The following is a 24,038-nucleotide window of genomic DNA, read 5'->3' on the forward strand; positions in this document are numbered from 1 at the left end:
AGGAGCTCTTTAAATTATGTGTCTTAACATTAACTGTTAAACACACCAGAATAAAATAAATAAATTCAGGTTGGAGATTCACTGCTGCTGCTGTGCTCTCCCGAGCTAAACATAGAGGCTGCTCGTCAAAGCTGATGTACAAAAGGAAACTTGCTGTGAGTGGAGCTGATGTTGCGTTTTTCTTCCTACATGAGTTAAATTGTAGTTATAATTTGAATTTGGTGTCACATGATCACGGTGAACAGGCAGGTGCTTCTGCTGAGCTCCTTCCACTGTGTCACACCCACATTTTAGCATTCTTTGACGTTAGCATCCTGTATAATCATCCATGCATTTTGTTCTCCCAGCAGCTTCCCAATATTTCAGCATCCTGCTGCCTTTTCCTTAAAAGTCCTGAGGAGACAATGGTTAGATTTTTAGCTTCCCCGGCAGTTTACGACTCCAGTATCGTGCATTAGAACAGCGGTTCTCAAAGTGTGTGGCGAGTTCTGACAGGTGGGCCTCAAGTTACCTGGCAAAACGTCATCAGAACTAATGTTTAACATCAGAATCACTTTTACAGCAGAACATAAAATTCACAGCAGTTACGTTAATGATAAGAGCATCTGCTGCATCTGCTGCATCTGCTGCAAAGCTGCAGCCGTGTGTGTAAGTCGACGGCCGCAATAAAGAAGTGTACTGGAAAGTGCGAACATGTGGTCGGGTCTGTCGTGCATCGTTTACAGTGGTGCCGAAACCCAGGATTGGGGCATGAGAGACCCAACCTGAGTTCTTTATTGCAGCTGTCGACTTAAACACGCGGCTGCAGCTTTTCGGTTACAGGCTACACACATCAACAACAACAACAGGACCCAGTTCACTCTGTTTGAAGCTGGCGAGGCGTGATTGTGGATGCCGCTCAGCATTTAAACACTGAGATTTATTAACAAGTCTCGGACTCTGTGGCCTATTAAAGCTGACACTCGACTCCGCACAAACACAGGAGAAAGCCTCACATATCCTCAAAAAGTCTAAACATGTCACAACTGAAGTCATGATCACAACCAGGAGTCAAAGTGGGATTTGGCAGGTGAGTGGACCCTAAGATCTCGTGGGAGCGCTGCCGCTGGGGAAAATGATCTCGTTATAAATAATTGCCAAATTAATTTGTGCTGCGTGCTCCTCTGCATTTGTTTTCTGTGTGGACGAGCTGTGATCAGCTCTGAGATTTGCAGCTCTTTGTGGATTTGTCCAACTGCATTGTGCAATATATAGGCAGATGTCACATGAGCTGTCCTGGCTGCTCTCCCACCTCGTTCCCAGGATAAACCTTGGGTAATGGTGGAGTTTGGCAAGTGTGACTAAAGAGCATCATCAGCTCAAATGCAAAACGATGACTGCTATGTTCAGCCTAACCTAACATTAAACATGGAAACCACAATCTCCACTGCAGCAGTCAAACACACAGTCCACAGTGTAATCGTTACCATGCAACTGCAACTTTGTTGACAACTGTGTGCATGAGTGCACGACAGAGAGGAGGATGTGTGACGTGTGCGTGGAGGGCTGCAGGGTGGCGTTGCTCTGGGATTTGTTGAGTGAGCGTCATCAACTGCAAACAGCCAGGCTCCTGCATATGAAATGTGTGCTTTATGGTATAACATATTAAACTGCGTATCAGATTTAATTACACAGTAACTGGAGGAGCCTTTCCAAGTCATCATCATCTTCCAGTAATTTAAATCTGTATATTTAGCATGTGGCTAAAACAGACCCAAACCTAACCTTACCCAGGTCACTGGTGACCTGCCTGAAGTTAAGAGATTAAAAACATCAGGAACAAATTATTAAATGAAGTGTGCACAACTACACAGTGTGCAGGAGGAGAGTGCAGACAGTGAAGCTGTCAGGTTGCAGGCATGAAAGGATGAACTCGACAGGCAGCTGTAGCAAAAACAAAATCCAAAATCAGAAAACTAGAAACTAAGGACGAGGAACAAAGACAGTAGGAAACTATACTGGGAAGCTAGAAGCAAGGATGACGAGGAACAGGGAGGAAGCACACAGCACGTGGGAGTGGCACGACACGACAAAGGGCAAAGTAAAACACAGGACTTAACTATACAAGGGACTAATGAGGGAATGGGAAACACTGCTGGGACTAATAAGACATACGGAGACAAGAGAGAGCAAAACTAGATACACTGACATAGGACAAGACTTTCAAAGTAAAACAGGAAACACGAGACAATCGCAAAGACAAGACTGGACCCTGAGACAGAGACGCGACTGACTGGGAAGACAGAGGGAACATGAGAAAGGGAAAGAGACCAAAATCCTAGGACTCAAAATATAACACAAGCAGAACCAAAACCTATAATCAAACAATATGACTAAGCACACACGAAACACTGGGTCACAGACACAGTGCTGTGACAGAAGCTTCAAAATCCACTATAGATCAAGTTAAATACACTCATTTATTTCAAGTAAGAACATTCTTTGCATTTGCAGTGCTCAGTGTCCATCTCTGTAACCTGTTTTTGTTGCTGTTACTTATGTATGTTAGCCAAACTGTGCAAGACGGGGAGCCACACAGATCATGTTGGGTATAACAAGTATGACTGCTACATTTATCTTAGCCCAAAATCGCGCGTGTGTGTGTGAGTGTGTGTGAGTGTGTGTGTGTGTGTAAGTGTGTGTGTGTGTAAGTGTGTGTGTGTGTGTGTGTCTCAATTTGTGTGTGTTCTTGAAGTGGCACCATATGGCTTGGATCCATGTTCAGTAAACATTGCCTACATGGTCTGCTGGGCATCCTGGGGGGCAGACAGATTGACAGTCCAGTCCTTCTGTACACCATCCATCCATCCATCCATCCATCCATCAGTCTCTGGTCCAGTTTCCCCCATCCACCCACCCATCCTCCAACTCCTTCTAACCTTGTCTCCTCCACTCATCCATCCCTTCCTCCCTCCCTTTCTTCTGTCCCTCTGCCCAGACGGATGGGGGGAGGGGGAGGGTGGCAGCTTCATCAATAATTCAGCCCATGTATTAGAGCTAAAACATTACTGTGAAGGAAATGAGAAGGGGAAAATAATGGACAAAATACCAAATGAGCAAGAATGAAAATCCCTGGCCTATTAGTCTGTCGCTGCAGCTCGAGCTCATCAACAAACATGCACAAAACACAGAATCAGCCGATGCCTGAGGGATGCCAGATGAGGAAGGTGAAGGCTGTTCAAGTCTAAGTGTGTGTGTGTGTGTGTGTGTGTGTGTGTGTGTGTGTGTGTGTGAGAGAGAGACTTTGTGTGGCCGCCAGGGCTCCCTGTGGTCCCCTGCCTTGGCAGCAGGAATACTAACGGTCGACAGCTGAGGCCTGCGGAGCCGGTTGGGGTAAACGAGACAGACTGGGCCACAGAGTGTCAACAAAGGAGGCGCTGAGAGACACAATAAGAGGTGGCAGAGCACTCAGTAGAGATGAGACAGAGTGGTGATAGGATCCAGGCTGTAATGAGAAATTGTATTAAGATGTGGGTTAACGTCAGAATAAATCAAACTCTGAGATCTTACTCCCTGATTTTGTTCTTTCTTTCTGATTTGTCCCTCAGCAGTGTTAGAATGATCCATCAGTGGGTCTGGATGTATTGCTTAAAATGTATTTGCAATGCATTTCACTTTTTCAATGGGAAAAACCCACAGTGATGATGTAGAGGTCTCAAAAACTCACAAAAACCACGTACACTTGCCGTTACACGAACATAGAACTTTTGTTGTTTGGTTCTGATCACGTTTGTGATCATTTAAAACTACAAATATAAAACTGTGGACAGTATTAACTCTCGCAGGTATAAGCCATCATAGAGACTAAACCCAACCTGGATTTAAAGAAGGGCAAACCTGGCTCTTTCACGTGTCCGTGAACTCTGACCGTGCAGGGTTGGCATCATCATCAGTGATGACTTAGAGCTCAGGGGTTGAATTCAAAAATGCCTTTTCTGTGTAATAAGGATTTATTCAATTTGTGGCATTTCAGTCGCACCGTTATCAGAAAATACAGTACAGTGCAGTATTGTAGATGCACTGGCCGTATGTTGTGCAGGATGCTTTAGCGTGCTGAGCAGAACCAGGAAATATGATTTCTCATCAGCTACAGTGGCCAGAGCTTCACATCCCTGCTGCCGGTTGTCAGGCTGATCCAGATGCTCCCCTCTGCTCCGCTGTGGGTTTACTCACTTTTTAATGAGCTACACAAACAACCACCTCATAAATGAGGCTTTGAGGAGTCCACATGTTTCATATCAGGGACACAGCTAATTGAGGCCAATGAAGCAGTGTGAGGGGGTGATTTGTGTTGTTTGTGAAGCTGTAAAGACCATAATCTGCTTTCCAATGTGAACATACACACATATTCTGTACCTATAAGCAGTTACTCCTATAAACCTATAAACTGAGTGGACGTGCCAGTTCTACAAACACTTTCCCTGCTGGTTAATTTAGAAATGCAACTTCAGTGGAAGTGGATTAGTTAGTTAATCTTGATAGAATATCCCAGTTAAACAGAGAATTAGAAAGAATAGAATAATTAAAAAGCCATGCTTTGCTGGCCTTTTAAAAAAACAAACATTTTGTGATTTAAAAATTAAGGTGCTGTTCCTACATTTCCAAGTACTTATGCCTTTTCATCTTCAGACGATATTCTGGGATTGTTTTTTTCATTTCTTTAATGTATGTGTTACACAAGGAACATAATAGGATGGGCTCTTTGGCATAAACTTTAAAAGATGTTGAGTATAGGTTCACAGCTGATGCAGATTTGTTTAGCATGTTCTATGTATAAACATGTACAGCTCAAACCATTTACAGTTGTTATGAAGGGGGAAATTAGCAATAGAAAGCCACACTATAAAATAAACACTACCGGTCCAAGATTTTTCCTGTTTTTTGTTGAAAATGATGCAGTTTAATGTCTCATTTCAGAGAGTTTAATGTCTCTGAAATGAAAGCATAGAACACAAAACCAAATGGAGTTAAAAATAAAAACATGGAATCAATTTACAGACTGAAATGTATTCTAAACGTTTGACTCAACAAAGGACACGCCTTTGGCAGATATAACAGCTGACATTAGAAATCAAATATTCTTCAGAAAGCTCTTCCCATATCTGTTGCTGAAGTTCCCACAAATGTCTGGCACTTGTAAATTGCTTTGCTGGACCTGTGGACCAGTTCATCTCTGGGATTGACTGAACCTCTTCTGTTCAGTTCATCCCAAACCAGCTCGATGACCGACCCTGGATCCGGCAAAGCAGCCCCAGACCATCACACATATTTGATGCCACACACTGTGGAACCATCCTTTCGCCTACTCGACGGCATACAAAGATGCGTTATTTTGATTATCATTCATCAGTCCATAATACCTTCTTCGAGTCTTCAGTAGTTTAATGGCGAGTTTGTCCCAGTTCCCGAGGGCCTTGTGATGGTGAAGCAAACTGTACTGACTGACACCTTGACTTTATCCAGAAAAAAGTTGGAACACCTGTAGGAATTAGTAGCACCAGCTTTCAAGGCTCGATCAACCTCCACTGATGCAGAACTGCTTTAAATGGTTATCCCATTTTGTGTTTCCTGAAAAAGGCCTTTTTGTATGATTCTGAAATATACATTATTTTTCAGTTTTGGATAACCTACCTGGCAGTTCACCACTTACCTTTACACCATGACAAGCTCTTCATTGGACTTGAACAACTTGAATTGCAATAAATAACTGGAAAAATTGGGGTTTTCTTTTGAGAATATATATTTTTCATGGTTAAAAGCGAACACTTTAACATTGGAGTTTATGGAGATTCATTTTAGTTTTCCAGCCTCAAGTGGTGATTAGAGAAATTGCAGTTTTTGGCAAATTTTAACTGATGCAGTTCATTCAGATAAATTGGAACGGTGCCACACTGTGTTTGTATATTGGAATTTTTTATATACACTACGCCCACATTGAGTTTGACGCTTCAGAGCTCTGAAGTTATAGTAGCAATATATCAATGGGGTCACGTGCTGGCTCACACACAGAACAGCTTCAGACTTGAGAAAACCTTCTGAGGACGGACCTCTAATTATAGGAACAAGTGAAACAGTAGATGAGCGTTGCTCACAGCCCACCTGCTTCACAGCCTCGTGTCCACAGTTGGCCAGAACCCGCTGAGAGACTTTTTCATGTTTGTGCTCAAACACTGAAGCACTGCCATATGCTGCAGGCATCCATGGACACGCTGGACCACTGGTAGCAGTTAGAGATTTATTTACACGTGAAATGATCACCCTCACAGATTTTTTTTCCATGGGAGTTTGGCTGAGTGTGCATTTGGAGTTTTGAACCTGGTTGTGGGGTTGTTGCATGTCCCTGGCTCTTTGAAGACATGGGAACACTGCAGCAGTAGCAGCGTTTGAAAGTGGCCATGTCTGTCTGTCCGTGGATTGTTTTTTGTGATTGATTTTCATCCAGACTGAAAAATATCAGCAACATTTGCACAGATCAGGTTTTAAAGAAATATTTTTCTCAGGCAGTTTTTCCTGAATACTATGCTGACGGTCTGACTTACATAAAGTGTCACAGAGAAGTAAACAATTACAGTTTGAGTGGAATGTTGGTTCACTAATGGCTACTACTGTAGTTAGTTCAGCAAGAGTAGGGATGGGTATTGATAAGATTTTCACGATTCCGATTCCATTTTCGATTCTGTTTAACGATTCGATTCTCTTATCGATTCTTATTTTTAAAAAAAGGAGAACACTAAGGTCGATTAGCTTAGAACTTTGTTTTATATCTTCTCTTTGAACAAGATAGAAATTTAGGAGTAACATGGCCTTACAAACCCAACAGTGAGATCTTAAGAGATCCAGCCTACGGCTCTTCAATGGGGTGTCACAGGGTCCCCAGGAAAAAAAAATGTAAATGTAAAATAATAAAATAAATATTCTTCTGTAGCAATAACAAAGTATAACATCAATTATTCTGTAGCAATTACACAAGAATATCCAGTAATGTCCCTGCCTACAATTAAACACATTCACTTACTGAAAATCATCTGCTGTGGCAAACGGGTGCAAGCCTTTGACCACAAACTTAGTCACTGCTCGGTGACATTCGTCTATCCTGGCCTGAAAGGAGACGCTACCGGCAGACTGCAGCGAGAACTGCCAGCATCTGAGCCAGACTCTGTCTCATCATGGTCACTAAATGCACAGTAATGGCAGGTTTGTAATAAGACAGATCGCGCTAACATAATATGCACTGTTAGTTGATTATTTACCTGCCGCATTAACGGGAGAGGACGTGCAAACGTTACCGCTGCTGCTGGGTTGAGATTCACGAGTCCGGAGCGGAATTAAAAACACGACATTCATTTAAGGTCATCGCGTGTTTTGTGAGCAAATGCTTTTGCATATTCGTAGTGTTTCCTCCCTTAAATGAAATCTCTACTTTGCAAGTATTGCAAGTTGCCCTGTTGTCATCCGTTCTCATAAAGTATAACCAAACTTTTGAGCGTTTGAGCCGCCATGTTTCCTGCCAGGTAAATGACGCTCCGCAACGTGGTGACGTCATTCGGGGCGACTGGAATCGATAAGGGAATCGTTTGCAAAAATGGCAAACAATTCCAAGGAACTGAAACAGTGGGAACCGGCTCTCAACAAGAACCGGGTTTCGATACCCATCCCTAAGCAAGAGTCAAACTCAGACAGACCAACTGATCTGAATTCCAGGGAACGTCACCTGATGGCTCAGCTGATGTCCTGCTCCAAGCCAGTTTGCAATATATTTTCTCCCCAGCACATCCATGTTGTGTAATGCTTCACTTAAAATGTTGTGTCCATTTTCCCTGATTCCCACTCTGATAATTTAGCAGCTCCATGTACACAGAAGGGCGTATATGTGCATGCTGTCAGCTGTGCCACATTTGCACACAGAAGGAAGACGAGGTCCCAGAACACAGTCCTGCCATCCATATCACTTTTTTTTGACTAATGCGTTCCTGACAAAACCAAGATGATACTTGCTAGGCATCAGCAAGTTAGTATCAGGCTTCTAAATATGCTGATGTCTGCATTTACTTTTGCAGCACTGTGGTGCACACTCACTATTCTGGTGAATGGGCCGATGTGCCCAGAGCCAGGCCCTCAGTCAGCCTGTGTTTTACTTTCTGAGTTAATAAAGGATTGTTGACATATCAGCATTATTCAAATGGACTGGATCTTAAATCCAGTCATTCTTAGCTGGATATAAATTATGCAAATGACAGGCAGAACTATGGAAAAGTGTTGTTGAGTTATACTTGAAGCTACCATATAAGATCAACTTCACTCTGAGGTACAACAAAGGTGTGTTGATAGTTAAAGACACAACATTTCATGAACCTGAAATTAAAGGCAAGACAAAGATTACAATCTAAGCAAAGACATCCCACCTCCTCCAGCATCTCCTATGGAGTTATTCCAAGGCCAGATGGGATATTTAATCACCCTGGTGTCTTTGGGTTTGTTTTTTTGGCGGGGGTCTGCTCCAGGGTCTGCTTCCAATGCAATGACCTCCTGATCACTAGTATGCTTTTAGGCAGCTTCCTGTCCGAATTCCTGGCTCAGGGGTACCGCAGAAAGAGTGGCCTGATTTTTTCACATTGCTGCTACTTTGTTGGAGAACCTGTGTTTCTCATTTTTATCTAAATAGAACTTTTGTATATAAAAAGTGTTCTACATGCAAGATCTTCATGCTTTTTCGTTAAACTATAGCCCAAAGAAACGCAGTGCCATCTCCATTCTACAACTCAAGGTCATGAATAGCTTCTTACAAGCCCAGTGTGCTGGGCTGCACTAAACTGAACATTACATTAGTATGTTTTTCTGACTGCTGTGGTAGCTAGCTAATGTCTGCTGATTGTGTGTGTTTATTTTCTGGGGAGTGCTGTGCAGTAACAGCTGCCGAGATAATGACGTGTGAGGAGTGAAGCAATGTGACAATGGAGCTGGAGGAATGTCGCAGGCATCCCGAGCAGACTGTTTGCCTCTCCCCAGTGAGCTGTTCCACCCAGCGCCTCGCCACAGCACCAGGATCAGTGTGTGCGTTTTTGTGTGTTTCACTTGGTCGTGGGTTTTTGAAGGTTGCAGATGGTCCTTTGAAGTCTGATAGATGAATCCAAACGACTGGTGTTTGTGTGCTTTTCAATCCAAACCTGAAACCAAACTGAATTTTTGCATTGGTAATGACCGGACTGGTTTCATGTAGGCAGCTACCATGCAGAGACTCATTACAGTCCACTTTGTGTTGGGAAATGAACTGATATGATGGCAGGTGGTGCAGGCGCACACATGAACATAAAAGAATTAGGGATCTAACAGAGGCACAGAGTTTTCTGTAAAACCATTCGTGATATCAAATCCTTCCAATAAAGTGTATATGTTTAAAGAATTATTAAGTGAAGTACATAAAAGAATGTCATTTTCGGGAGGGTGGATTTCCTAATATGTCCGCTTACCTTATAAAACGTGACTGCAGTGCTGTTCACAGGAGCTCTGCTCTGCTTTCAAGGAGCTGCCTTAGAGCAGCAAGTGAAAGTGGAGCAGTGGTTCTCCAGGATTTCTGGAGGTCTGTCAAAGTATTCCTTTGGATACTGGCTGCTTCTTCCCTCATTATCAGCCCAGTTCTTGTATCTGACCACTTCTAGAGGAATCTCCAGCCCATTAAAGTTTAACGTAGGCTCTGTGTGGCATCCTCACATAACTGACAACTTAGCAAAGAGCTAATTTTATCAGCCAATGACAAAAATACATAATTTATTCACATATCTTTAATTGAATCTATAGCAACATAACACAGTTTGACAGGCACAAACTAAAGTTTTTACACCAACAAGGTGATTCCTAAAGGACTACTAGCTGAAAACTTGACATATCTTAGGAAACTGGAAGTGGCAGGCGAAGAGTAACTCAAGGTCATGTCTTTAAGAATTAAGGAAAAAATCCAGCAAAGACCTGACACAAGACCCGAGAGATTCATCTGGCCCTTCGGTAATCCATATAGTCACGAGGTTCAATGAATCCTCATTAGAAATTGTCAGTGTAAAGGTTGTTATCAAGAGGCGCTCTTGAGGAAGGGACACAGGGAGATGAGGTAGGCCAGTTTACACAAGAACTGGAATGAAAATCATTGGCAGCAGGTTGAATCCAGATTTTTAGTTCAAATTGTTATTATGCATGGAAGAAGTCAGGAGGTACAACAGTGAGTGTGTCATGCGTCGCGGCCCGCGTGCACAAAAGGATCCAAACGCAGACTCAAGCGCTAGCAGAAAATGACACTTTATTATAACAACAAAAGGCGACCCGGGAAAACCAAAGGAGCAAAACGAAGAACTAAAAAACCCGGGGAAACAATGACGCGAGGAAGCCGGAATCGGGACCGTGGGAGGCTGCAACAGAAAGGGGAGAAGATTACTAGGGAGCCGGGAAGCGGAGGAAACACATTAAAATTGAGTTAGACCAGTTGGCTTACGATTAGAGCGGGACCGTGGGAGCTCGGGAGGGAAGTCCGTGAGAAGGAAATCCGTGGAGGTAGTGGATGGGCCAGATGATGTACCGGGTGATCCAATTGAGCAGGAGGACAGGCAGGTGGCAGACGCTGAACGCCGGATCGAAACCTAGACACAAGTAGGCAGATTTAACACAGCTCCAACAAGATATGAATGCAACGCTTTCGCAGGAGTCTAGTTATCACAGAGAGGTGATTAACAGACTGGCGTGGAGCATCCGTCAGCGGTGGGTTAAGTAGCTCTTCAGGTAATCACCCCGATGGAGAGCAGGTGTGCCGGTGATGGCCCAGCCTGGGGGTGTGGCTACCCGCGCATCACACATTCCACACACAGGACCACGGACCATGACAGAGTGTGTGCCATGGTTTAAGGCTGCAGTTCAACCAGTGGTGTTGGTAGTCTTGTCAAAATTGATGGAACTATGATCATTAAAAAGCACCATCAGATTTTAATGCTCTTTGATATACCATCTGGAAAGTGTTTGACAACTTCAATGATCCCAAACACACGATCAGTGCAGCAAAAGGATACCTGGATAAAAAAGGACACAATGCAATTCTATCATTCGATCGAGCTTCCCAGAGCCTGAACCGCAACCTTGTTGAAGAAGTGTGTCCTGGAGACGTATTCCTGAAGACTACTTAAAGAAATTCCAAGAAAGCTTGTCTAAAAGAGTTCATGCTATGTTAAAGGTACTCTCACCAACTATTGCCTTTATATATTGTACTTCCATGTGTGTTTGCACATGTTTCAATAGTGCTTCAAAGTGCTGCAGAACTGATGTCTAGATATGTGCACTGAGCAGGAGATGCTCTGTATCTCATTGTACATCTGTATAGTGACAATAAAGGCATTTTATTCTATTCTATTCAGTAAATCCTGGCACCTCGTTCCCATTATCCTACCAAAATCTTAACCAATGAGGGTTTGCTCAGACCGCACAGTTCGGTAGCTTGCTGCAAATATACAACACGCAGAAACGGAAGATCATAGTATCTGTCAGATAATTCCTTTAAAAGTGTTTCAAAAGTCTCCACCAACAGTAACAAATTTGCGACATGCAGGTCAGTGACTCTGAAGTTTAGCAGACAGATATCAGGATGCTCAGGATCAGAACTCCATGGTGGAAGTTGGGCATTTTAACACGGAGCCAAGCTTGAAGTGGACACAGGACAAACTGCAGGCTTCTGTTCAAACGACTGTGCGCACTGCATTACAACTACACGGGAGAGAGGAGGCTCTGCTTGTGATGAGAAGCAGGATGACAGCTTTATATGAATGGGTTCAGAGTAGGTTAAACATTCATTGAGTAGACCTGTGTTATATGTGTGTCTGCAGTCTGACGGCAGGATGTCTACATTTAAATTAGCAACAAACGCTGCATTTTGCTGTGTTTGTCTTTTCCTCAGTGGAATTATCTCTGCCAGTATTTGAAGTAGCTGCTGGCAGCATGTCGTAAATCTTTTAATCTGCTGAATTTTAAAGGAGTTGGAGGAGGAGAAGCAGGCGGAAGCTACAAACCGCCTTTAAAATTCAAGTGAACTTCAAAAGGTGAAACAGTGGGCTGATTACCCCCCGGGGACAGAGACTATTTTAATCCTTCCCTGGCTTGCTTGTTTATTCTGTTTTCTCTCCCAGTTTCCAGCCCAGCTCTTCTACCATATGTTTGATGACCCCTAGTGTTGTGTGAGGTAGTGATGTATAATTCACCGCTGACCTTCATCCAGGTCACCGCCTGGACAGGCTAGCAGGTCAGCTGTGGCATGACTGAAGATGAAGGTGGCTGAAGGTCCATGTGCGTATGTGTGTTTGATATCCCAGGTCAGGGCTCTGAAGTGCTCCACTGCAATGAGATTCATGGGGTTTTAAAGGGGAAGGTCAGGTGTTGCTCAAGATGTCAGAACAGTCCGAAAACAGCAACCGAACTGCTTTAGATTGTGGGATATCGCTCTGTCACAAAGGAAGATTCTTCATATACACTGTGGTCACGATCAAGAGAACTAAAATGTATCTGCAGACACATAGATGACTGTGAGGCTGTTAACATTGTAAAAATCACTATTGAATTATTGCCCATGCAAGTGAGTGAGCAAGTGATGAAACATTCTGGTCGCCTCCAAAGTGTCTGTGGGTGGAAAACTACACCGAATTCTGTTAGTGAGAAGTGAGACGGAGGAGGAACAGCTGATTAGGATCTTGCTCATTACACAATCTCGTTGCTGGGATTGAATTAAGTTTATTTGGTGTATTCTGCCTAATTGATCATTGCGCTTGAGTCGTGATGATGTTGCAAAGCTGAAAATCAGTGTGCGAGTCTGTGGGGGAGCTAGAATAAAATCATTTGTGTGAAAACAAACTAATGATGGTGAATCGAGGTGTTGAATCCTGTCCTGATTCAAGCAAAGAGCAGCTCCAGACAGCACAGCGACATATAATCGCTATGTGGATAGTGGAAGGCGATACGTGGCATGTTTGCTCATCTGCAGGAGGTCGTTTCTCTGGTGCTTAGCGATGCTTTGCTGCCATTCCACGTCTCGCTGCACAATCCACACAGAGAGGGGTTTGGTTAACGCAACTTTCTCACCCGCAAGACATCAGGGAAAAGTCGCTCACCTCCTCCTACACGATTGAAAAAGACTTCTACCTGATTTAAACTCACTCCATGTTCCAGTTGCCTGCTTCCCGTTGGTATGTGGTTAGTATAGGCTAGCCTGGAGACCCTGACTGGATGCATAGTCTGGTCAGGCCAAAGACAGTAGTGTTATCACTACACCATTCAGCTACACTACTCCCATACCCAGAGCTACCCAGTGCCTCCCAGACGAGGTCACACAGTGGGAGGTGAAACACAGGCAAAGCAGCACATCTGACCATCAGACGCCAGCCAGGCTTGAAACATGTTTGTTTGTAAAGTTGGGCATTTAAACAGTCCACTCATGTCTGTAGCCAGCCTCAGGTGGCCATGAGAAGAACTGCAGTTTTGTGATAGCTTCATTAATCTATAAGAACAGAAGGTGCCCTGCAAGAAAACAGCTGTCACAGATCAAAGTTTCCCAATAATGCTGACAAAGCTTCTGTACAGCTGCAGCTGCATTACTTAACCCATACAGAACCAGCACCGGGTTTACCCCATGTTGTTTTGTTTCAGATTGATGACAGGCATGCTGGGAACTGTAGGAAACCAAACAGTTGGGTTTTCTTTTGTTCCTGCTCCGCGTTACAAACAGGTCATCCTCCTACTACTGCACCTTCTCTTACAATGAGTAGATATTATCTCGATTCACGCCTCCACGACGCCGCCCCCCACGTACACACATACGCAGGATTCCTGCAGTGGATATGATAGCCTCTCAGTGTGAGCAGCCCGATGCTGTCTATCCTGTGTTAGATCAGTGTGTGGAAATTATAGAGCTTGGCCACGATGAATGTCAGCTGAAACTCCTTTCTCCTGTGGGTGTTCTGACACAAGGAAATGTTAAATACCCCCCTTCCTGCTCTCATTTACTCGCCCCTCTGCCCCGCTTCCTCCCACACACAGGGGACTAACAGCAGGGCAGGAAGTCCTTTATTTTACTAAGCTAAATGCTTTAATTAAGCTCTCAGACCACTTGGGATGAGACAAAGAGGTAATGCCATCAGCCTCATTAAAGCTCACTGCATCTGCACTCTAGCATTAGCCGCCATGTGAGGACTGGGTTTGTGTCGCTGCATAGATAAATGTTAGAAAGGGACCTTTGACCTAAACTGGAGAAGCTTGCGCATCTATTCCTAAATCCCCTTTTTTAAAATGTAGTACTTTTCATGTTTAACCATAGCCTGGTGCCAAACGTACACGATCATGTGTGATTCACAGGACAAAAGAGTTCATATGACTGATATTCATGTTTCTTGGTGAAACGTCAAAGGTCGTCCATCATAATTTCTATTTGAAAAGGCAATCTGGGGTTTGTCACAGCTGAATGTACAGAAGTCAGAGTAGAGACAGGTCTGACAAGAGGAGCTGTTTGTATGATGGCTTCAGTGAGTCTACAGGAAGCAAAGGGAATTGGAAGCTCACAAGATTTTAATGAGGCAATGTTTCAGCCTTCAAGATCTTCATTAGGGAAACATTAAACATTAATGATCTACAATTAAGTTCTTCTCTCTAAAATATTGCCTCAACATTTGTTGGTAAAAAATGGTCCTGTGGGTTTTGTGGCGGCGCTTTAGTGATCGATTGGACGTCTGGTGCATCCTGATCAGTGTCCTATATCAATCTTGACTTGGACTTTGAGGGTTTGGAGGCTCTTTGTCAAGTTCCTGAGCAGTTGTTTCATTTGGATGGGGCACGGTGTCCTGTTTGACTGTGGACCAGTAAGTCCATCAAGGAATGAAAAAAAGCCACTGCTTGTAATTAATGTAGTGATATTCATCTGCACATTCAGGTCCAACGTACTACTGGTGGTGTAAAATTCCTCTTATTACTTCCTGTTTACCAAATTGTTGTCCTATGGTCACATGTTGAAAACTCATTCTCTAATCTTTCATTTTCTTACTTCTCTTGTTTAAGTTGGTTTGATGACGATCTTTCTCCACACAGGACCTTGAAATCTTGACTTTTATTGCAAACTCTATATCTTCCTGTCTGTATAACACATGTCAGCAGCTGCAGGGAGTGTGACTGCTGGCTCCAGCTGTATGCTTTGTTTTGCTGAAGGTCACTCAATGATAATGCTTTCTCAGACTGACTTGTTTTGTTGCTTCCCCCCCAGGCCTGGCCAGGGCCAAGTCGGTCCCCAGCCATACCTACTCCAACGAGGTGGTGACCCTGTGGTACCGGCCTCCAGATGTCCTGCTGGGATCCACAGACTACTCCACCTGCCTGGACATGTGGTGGGTACTCCTAACATCTAACCCCGTGTGTGTAATTTATCCGTGATTTATTCACATAGAAACCTTCAAGATATAGATCAGGGAACCCAATTCATGAAGCAGACAAAAACCAATTAAAACACTCTTACTGGTGGCTTATCCTAACCCGAGGCCATGCTCCCTTCAGTGCAGTTTTGTTTTCATGACTACCCAGCATCCACACTCCCAGTTTGGATCAGTTGCTGGTGAGACACACACATTTACTTTATACACTGACAGAACTGCTGCAGATGTGAATGAAGCAACTGAAATGTAATAATCGAACTCTTCATGTCTCGAGCCTGAGCAGACTCGCTATCCCACAGTGAGAAAAACTGTAGCAGGGCTGAAATATTTTCTGCAGCAGTTTTTTTCTCGACTTTCTCTTCAGTCTTTGTTAAAGATGGTTTGAACTGCCTTGTTTAACTAAGGTACAGAATGTCAGCACGTTTGATGGTAGCTACCAGTTTGTAATTTGTCAGTTACTTTTTAAAGACGTCCGTCCTTTTGGATGTGAAATATGAATCAAATGCAAAACTGACATAAACTTGCATCAATGGTTGCTGTGGTTTCAAGAACCAAGTCCAGTTATTCTTCTTTCATTTAAATCGACTTTTTCTATCGTTGTAATGAGCAGAACCATTTTGGGCCAGACTGTAAACGTCTTTATTTTGTTGCTGATGACACATTTGGCTTCGTTTTTCAGCCCCAGAGACTGCTGCTTTGAAAAAACTCAGATGATACAGGCCCTTCAATGTACAGTTGACATTTGCATTTTTTCTTTAGGGAAAAGGCTTTGTTTTACTTTTACTTATGCCCTAGATTATAACACCTACTCTCACAAAAGCCCAACTGCTTCTCAGAGTTACCAGCAAGTATAAGTCAGCTTAGCATCATTAATGTTATTTTAATGGGTTATTTTTGAGGAATATGACAACATTTCTGTACATAATGTCTGCACTCGGTTTTAGGGGTGAAAAAGCATGTTGCATGTTGGAATGTGAGGAATAAGAGAGCTGTAGGCTGTCCCATTGTGGACCTGGTCTTAGGTGAGCCACGGTGACCCCCTCTGTCTGGACACACAGTCAGCAGGGAAATCCCAAGAACCCTGTTTTGCAGCGTCCAATTAAAGAGCAGCCAGAGTGTAGGGGTCCGAAAGATAGCGCGCTAGTGTGTCAGTTTCAAGGGCGTTTGAAGGTGGGCAAATCCACTGGGTCTTCTATTCCAATGAGACTCACTCTGTGCCACGCTCGCATACACTCACCTCCGGTCACTTAGAAAGCAGTCATCCGTGAAGAACCACTCCTTGAAGGACCAAAAGGTTGTCCAGATCTGTCTTCCTGCCAGAAGAAGCATCCATCATGAGTTGCTGTAGCTGAGAGGCTGTGAGGAGTGAGGATGTGATGAAGAGCGGGCGAGGAATGGCTCTATTGTTACCTTCCTTAGCTCCTAAGCACTTCACAGAGCAGCAGTTCTCTCTGTCTCTCTTTCACACACACACACACATACACACACACACACACACACACACACACACACACACACACACACACACACACACACACACACACACATGCATGGACCTGTCAATCAGAGTCGACGAATGGATCAGTCAACTGTGACCGTGGTTTAGTTATCTCATGGTGCACTACAAGCCAGCTCCATCTGAGAGGACAAGGCTGCTCGTGATGTTTGTTTATCCGTTTATCTTAAAAAACACAGAAATCTTCCAGTGTTTGAAAGTAAAGCAAAGTATTGATACACTATAGTTTAATATCCTGGAATGTTTCCAATGTTTCCACCTGAACATTTCAGATACAGAGTCTTCTTGATAAGTAAGCTCATCATCGTTTGCAGTGACATGTGTTTGGCCAAGGCTCCAGTTCCCAGTGTGTTAAATGATTGTAGTCCCCTGTGCTTTCCTAATTAGCTGTGAAAGAGTTTGAGGCTATGATGCAAAGGAGCATGCTTAATTGCAACTTGCTTTCACAATTTCCACTCAGGCTGCAAAATACTTTATGGCCTTAATAAACTTGTAGATGTAGTTGTGGATAGAGACGTGCACCCTGTGCACATGTCAAGCCAAAGAGCCAGTTGCATTTCCACAGCACCTGCTAGCTAACAAAGTGCAACACAAACAAATGAATGTGTGACTGGCCCGTGCTTGTACCAAGTGTCCAGAGAGAGAGAATTTTGAGTGTTAGACAGAGAACAGAGGCTTCAGAAAGTCTCTGAACTTAAAAGCAGGATGCAAGTGCAGCACAGTATGTTTGTTCGAGACAAATGTCAGAGTGATGGATCTGTTAGAGGTGACTTTTTTCTGTGCAGTTTCATGCCAGAAGGCTTAGCAGCACAGTACAGGTAAACAGCGTGATCAGAGATCTTTGGCTTTTGTTAAAAATAAAAAAGAAACTTCTCACACAACCTTTTACATTAAATCATTTTTTGCTTGTATCAGGATATAAACAGGGTGTATATTATTAAAAGACATTTACTTTCAGTAACTTTACAGGCATGCTGCAGCATGTGAGTAGGCTGCATAGTGAGCTTCCTGGCCCTTCCTGTCACCTCGATGTTACCCGACCTAGAGGATAATAAGGCTGTGCTTAGCTTTGTTGATTTCTCATGAGCTGTATGTAGCCCCACATTCTAACACACGTTGGGCTTTGGCTCTATATTTTATGATCCAGGGTTCATAGCCAGGTTTGCATCTCAGCAGGTGGCTGTGGGCCTCCTTCAGGGCCATGAGGTGGGCCTGAAGGAGGAGACTGTGCGAGGACTTGTACTTGTGCCTCACTGACTCTGTGACAAAAAGATTTCTTTTCACTTTTACTGAAACTCTCCTATTACAGCACCTACTTTAATCAAAGAAATAGCTGTGCCCACAGGCCATTTGAAGGACTTGCACATGATGGTGGATGAAAAAAATAATAATTTTGATGTCAACACTGACTGCATATGAAAACTGGTCAGCCAGAGACAGTTCTTCAAGGTTATGGGCCGTTACCAATGACAAGTTACTCCTGAAAATGTCTATTTAAAATCACAAAAACAGGCGAGGGCCGAATTGAACGAGCTCAGTCACCGTTATTCATTTCACTCTGAGGGCGCCCCCTTTATATCATACCAGAACCATCGCAGTTAAAGATGACGATTTGTTCTAATTTATATTTAGTGACATAGCTAATATATATGAGTGTGGGTGTGTGAGTGTGTACTATTGAATATTGAAATATATTACAGAAGCCTAGCTGTTGTTTTAAATCTAAACCAGCTAATGTTTGTCATGAATGTACTTGAAATGAAATGAAATTCTACCTCAGGATCAATGAAGTCCATCCAACCCAAAATCCAGGCTGTGGAAATGTGTCTTGCAGTGCGACGCTTGACGTATTTGTTTGTCTGCTTTCCCGTCACATCATGAATCACCTCTCAGGCATATCTGTTGATTTACTGTCTTTGAATAAAGAGCCCAATATTTACTGAGGCTAATTTACTGTGTACTATAACTCAAAGGGTGCAGTCCACTCCAGTGACTGATTTAACTACAGCTCCAGTCACAGCACCTCTAACACTGTCTAATTACAGTAACAGCAGTGATAAAACACCACACTGCAGACTCATAGTCAGACGAAAATAAATACGGAAACAGAATCAAGAAGAGGGAGGCGCCGTGTTTCGACATACACATACGTGTAAACGCATGTATGTATTTTTCTTCATTTTTGCTGCTCTTAATTTGTACTGTCCACTTTCTGCTGTGACCAAGCACATTTCCCACCTGTGGGACTAATAAAAGTGTATCTTACCTTATGTAGATATTTATAGCATAAAGGCAGTGTTACACTTTGTATAAAGAGTCAGTTGCATGCCTGCACCACTTGTTCTACATAAAAAACTGTGAAAGGAAATGACTGTACCGTATCTTCCGCACTATAAGGTGCACTTAAAATCCTTTAATCTTCTCAAAAATCGGCAGTGCGCCTTATGCATGAATTCTGGTTGTGCTTACTGACCTCGAACCGATTTTATGTGGTACATGGCGCTCAGAAATCTGTCAAAAATGTTTTGGTACGACTTTGGTAAACTATGAAGCCGCACCGCTTGATGGATTATCGGAGCATTACGGAGCCTCGCGGAGTAATCTGGGTCCTAAACTCCGTCGGCTCAGGTCCCAAAGTCAAACGAACACTGCGCCATCACTGAGAGATAAAAACTGTTTAAATTCTTTAATCTTTAATAAAATTATCAACGTTGCTGCTTTATCGGGTGTAACTATGAAGTTTAACATCCAGGCATCCATGAAAACAGAATTTATTAAATTGAACGGAGTTAGAAGTTAGCAGGAGGTTAGCTCGCTGGTTTCCACCTAAGCATGATCTAAGCTGTGTCCCAAAACGTAGGCTGCATCCTTCGGAGGACTCAGCCTTCACAGTCTACTGCGAGGCTGTGAAATGGGACGGTCTAGCCTTCAGATTAGCATCACCGCTGTCTCGGTGGAGTTGCGGGGGTCTGAAAACGATGAAGCCGGGAGTCTGCTGCTCTCGCCGGGTCGAGTGACCGTTGTACCCCCCGGCTAGCTATCGAGCTGGTGGATAACAGACGTCTCCAAAACGTCAGCGCACTTTTGCAAATATACGATGTCTTGATAACCAAGCAGATATTTGAAGTTTACGCAGCTACTTTCTCGCCTGAAAATATGTTAAAAGTTTATTTTGTGACCCAGGAAGATTAATAAGAGTAATATTAAAACTTAGTAGCGGCCTCCATTGTTGGAAACTGGGCTGCGCTATGAATTCTGGGATATGGTGTGCCAAGAAGGACACACCCGAGCCATCCTTCAAATTCGGGGAAATGAAGGACGCATTTGTCGGCCGCATTTGAAGGAGTCGATGCATTGGAACAGCCTTTGTCGCCTGGCTGTGACGTAATCGGCCTTCAAATGCGGCCTCCGGAGGATGCAGCCGACGTTTTGGGACACAGCTATAGCATGTTCTGACTGAGAGACCTCTGAAAACGTACAGCTCTGCTATCACTTCCAACATAAATGAAGACAGAAAACTAAACAGCAGTGACATTTGTAGGGTTACTGAAGTTGGGCTAGCTGCTATATAAGGATGTGCTACGTGGTCACTAGCTACACAGCTATGTTAGCATAACATAAACAGTGAAGCTGGAGGATGAAAGCTGAGTTTTTTCCACTCAATAAAAGTTAACGTGAGGGTTCCCGATGGTTAGAGACAAATGCAATCGCATGGAGGATGCTGTTAACGGACCAAACTTCAGTCAGGAGAACAACTGAGATAATCCATCCACAATACGAGGTTAGTCATTAATATACTGCAACAACATGGGAATAGAGCAGCTGTGAGAGAATACAGCATTAATGAATCAATGGTACAGAAGTGGAGGAAGCAAGAAGAATGAGTTGAGTAAAATGTGACTTATCTGACTGTTTTGTTTACCTTAATGCGCCTTAAAATCTGGTGCACCTTATGGTTGAGAAATACGTTACTGGTCTTCCAGCTCCAGGGTGAAAAATATTACAAACTCCTGATGGCGTGACAGACACAAACCTGATTTAGAAGGCTAAAGGAAACTTTATGCAGGTTTACATTGAGAACTGGTAAGAGTGGGCTTCAGTTTCTAATAGTGGGCATTATTTAGCAAAGTGCACAAAGCTGATATTGTCACAACAGGTTTTATGTATATCCTTAAAGACTATCCCTGATGAAGGTCCTGATACTCACAGGGCTCAGTGTTGTTGTTCTTGACTTGTATGCATTCATTATTAGCATTTTTGTACCTTGACAGCGTTTCCTCAATAAAACCAATAAATAACGTGATCGAATCACATTTTCCTTAGCAGCCTATTTCCTGTTACCTGTGTGAAGAATGGAGACATCATTTCTAGCTGGAGGGTCAGTAACTTTGCCAGAACTTTAGAGCTAATAACCTGTCAGGCCTTTGTTGACAACATCATCCAATTTCAGACAAAATGACAGGAATGAATCAAACTGAGAGGAAGGTATAACTACACAGATGAAAATTGTTTTGTGTTATTCTTTTTTCTTTAAGCTGACCTTTGCCCGTATCACATATGCACCTCAGGCAGCAGAATAGTTCTCTACGCTCCAGCAGAAATACTGGATGCTGAGGTTATAGCTCTGTCATGGAGATGAAGCATTTTCATTCCGTAAAATGGAAGGAATGGAGAAGTTTTTGAGGGATGAATTTCAGGTAATCTCTCTCTCTCCTTGCATTGAGAAGGAGTGTGCACTGAGCCACGAAGCGAATCTGTCAGAAAAATAGCTCTTTGACAAATGAGCATCGACAGCACAGACACACACACTCTCACACACACTCACACACTCACACACACACACTCACACACACGCACCTTGGCCGTTCTCCCTCCATACTGAAGTGGTCTTGATATTTTAAGATTTCCAACCTACATTCACAGTCTAACAGCCCTCTGGAAGAAAAGAAATCAATACAGCCTCAGAATGACTTTCACTGTGAGGCTTGTTGGGGTGATTAAACAGTTAGTGTTTTGCAGACTGTAATTAGATGTGAACAAAGGACGGACCGGTCAAATACAACATTTTCCAGTGATGCTTTATTCCAATGTGTTTTTATTTTAGGCGGCACCTGTGAAAGGCTTAAGGACATTGAGAAGAAATACAGGATTTATAATTAGTGTTATTTTCTCCTCCAGGGGAGTGGGCTGCATTTTCATTGAGATGATCCAAGGAGTGGCTGCATTTCCTGGGATGAAGGACATCCAAGACCAGCTGGAGAGGATATTCCTGGTGAGTGACTGCTAAAGTGAATTTGGAATAGCTCTTCTCAGGCCACTGCAGCTCAGGGCTACGGTCAGAACCGTGACACGACCAATCTTTGATTTTCATCCGATCTACTGTGGATGCACTTTTTTTGCAGTCACTGCATGGATCATAGCCCTGAACATTTATAATAAATTATTATTATTTTGTATGAACTCGTGAGTGAACTAGTTGGTTACTCAATAACTGTAAGCCTGAGTTAGCAAAGTGACCCCAAACAATGATGACTCCTCCACCATGCTTGATAAGCTAGATGGGGCTTTGGTGTCTTTTCCCCCTGTATATATGTTGGTGTACGCGTTGCTGAAAGGTTCATTTTTGGACTAAAGGACTGATGTGTGTTATAGAAAGGAAAGTTGCTACGTATGTTTTGTCCATTTAAGTTGATTTGAGGGTCCTCAGCTGTGTTAGTGACAGATGGGGTTCTTGGGTTCTAAGAATCTCTTTTTTTGTACCAATCAACCTGCACGGGCTTTCACTGCAGTTTATTATAAACTGAGGAATACTGAGCCTGGGAGCAGGACAAGAAACAGCTTCTGACAAACATGAATGACCAGAGCTGTGGCCTCACGGGACAGAAACAGTGTGCTTCTGTCCTTTTCAGCACTTTCTCCGGCGTTACACTTATTCAGACAAACTGTGTAATCTATGTATACAAAGTGACAACACACACATGCATGGCTGAAAGTGAACAGTCTGTCAGGTCTCCAGTATCATACATGGATATCATACATGGTGCAGTGCTGCTGTAGTTGCAGCAGCCTTAACAGACCATGCAGCCCTGTGTCAACAGACCCTCACATTTAGAAAATGTTGGCGTCTTCTTTTCAGATTCTGCTTCATGCTGACATGATTACACTGTTCCTGTAGAGCCACAGTCATGCTAGTGCTCTCTTATTCTAGTGCATGTCAGAGGCGCTGTGCTGGGTCCATAATGGTGACAGAGGAGACAGTGAGAGCAGATAACTTTTGCTTTGTGACACGATGTGTTATCCTGCTGAAAGGCAGCATTAAAAGATGCTAAACCACGTCCACAGACAGCTACACACAGTCCGTAGTGTTGCTCACACCTTGGTTTCTGCTATTAATGGCCCACCAGTGTGCCAAGCAAACATTTCCCACACCATTACACCGCCAGGAGAGGCTTGGACTGTTGACGAAGACACGTTGGCCCCTTGGATTCATGCTTTTGGCGCCAAATTGTGAGTCTACCATCTGCTGCTTCAGCAGAAATGTAGACTCATCAGACCAAACTACACCTTTCATTTGGTAGTGGCGAGTCTGTGCCCACTGTAGCGTCACATTTCTGTTACTGGCAATAAGTAGCCTGTATCTGCAAGCATTTTCACGCCATGATTAGCTAATTGCATGAATAAATGGACCATTCTTTGCTTTCTAAACACTGAGTACTGGTTTAAAGTTACAGTAATACTGAAATATTGTCTCATAGAACTTTGCACGACCCACAGTGCTGACCAGGTGTGTCCATCTATGGCTAGGGTGCATTTTAAACTGGACTTCCTCCAGCTGGATAGCACGCAGAACGCAGGGAAAGCGAGTTAACGATAAAAACGATTAAAAAAATAACAATATTAAAAAAAAAGATAAAAAACCCTGAAAACCATCAATTTCACACCCGGGCCTCAACTCTTGTGGCCCAGTTTCAAACGACCGGGCTGCAAGAGTTGCATCTACCAGCGCTGATGCTGATGTGGACGCGTCCTGCCTGCCTACATTTGACAGG

The 24,038-nt window shown here is 43.4% G+C and overlaps 1 protein-coding gene across 5 annotated transcripts in view; it reads left to right on the forward strand.

The window, feature by feature from the left end:
* Window positions 1-24,038, forward strand: part of cdk14 (cyclin dependent kinase 14) — a 224,853-nt gene that overhangs the window by 107,763 nt on the left and 93,052 nt on the right. For all 5 annotated transcript variants that reach the window (XM_026184457.1, XM_026184458.1, XM_026184462.1 and 2 more), the window contains 2 exons: window positions 15,308-15,428; window positions 22,168-22,261. In XM_026184457.1, coding sequence (XP_026040242.1) covers window positions 15,308-15,428; window positions 22,168-22,261 — 215 coding nt within the window. The remainder of the gene's footprint in view (window positions 1-15,307; window positions 15,429-22,167; window positions 22,262-24,038) is intronic.

Source organism: Astatotilapia calliptera, chromosome 11 (assembly GCF_900246225.1).
Source record: "Astatotilapia calliptera chromosome 11, fAstCal1.2, whole genome shotgun sequence".
Taxonomy (NCBI): domain Eukaryota; kingdom Metazoa; phylum Chordata; class Actinopteri; order Cichliformes; family Cichlidae; genus Astatotilapia; species Astatotilapia calliptera.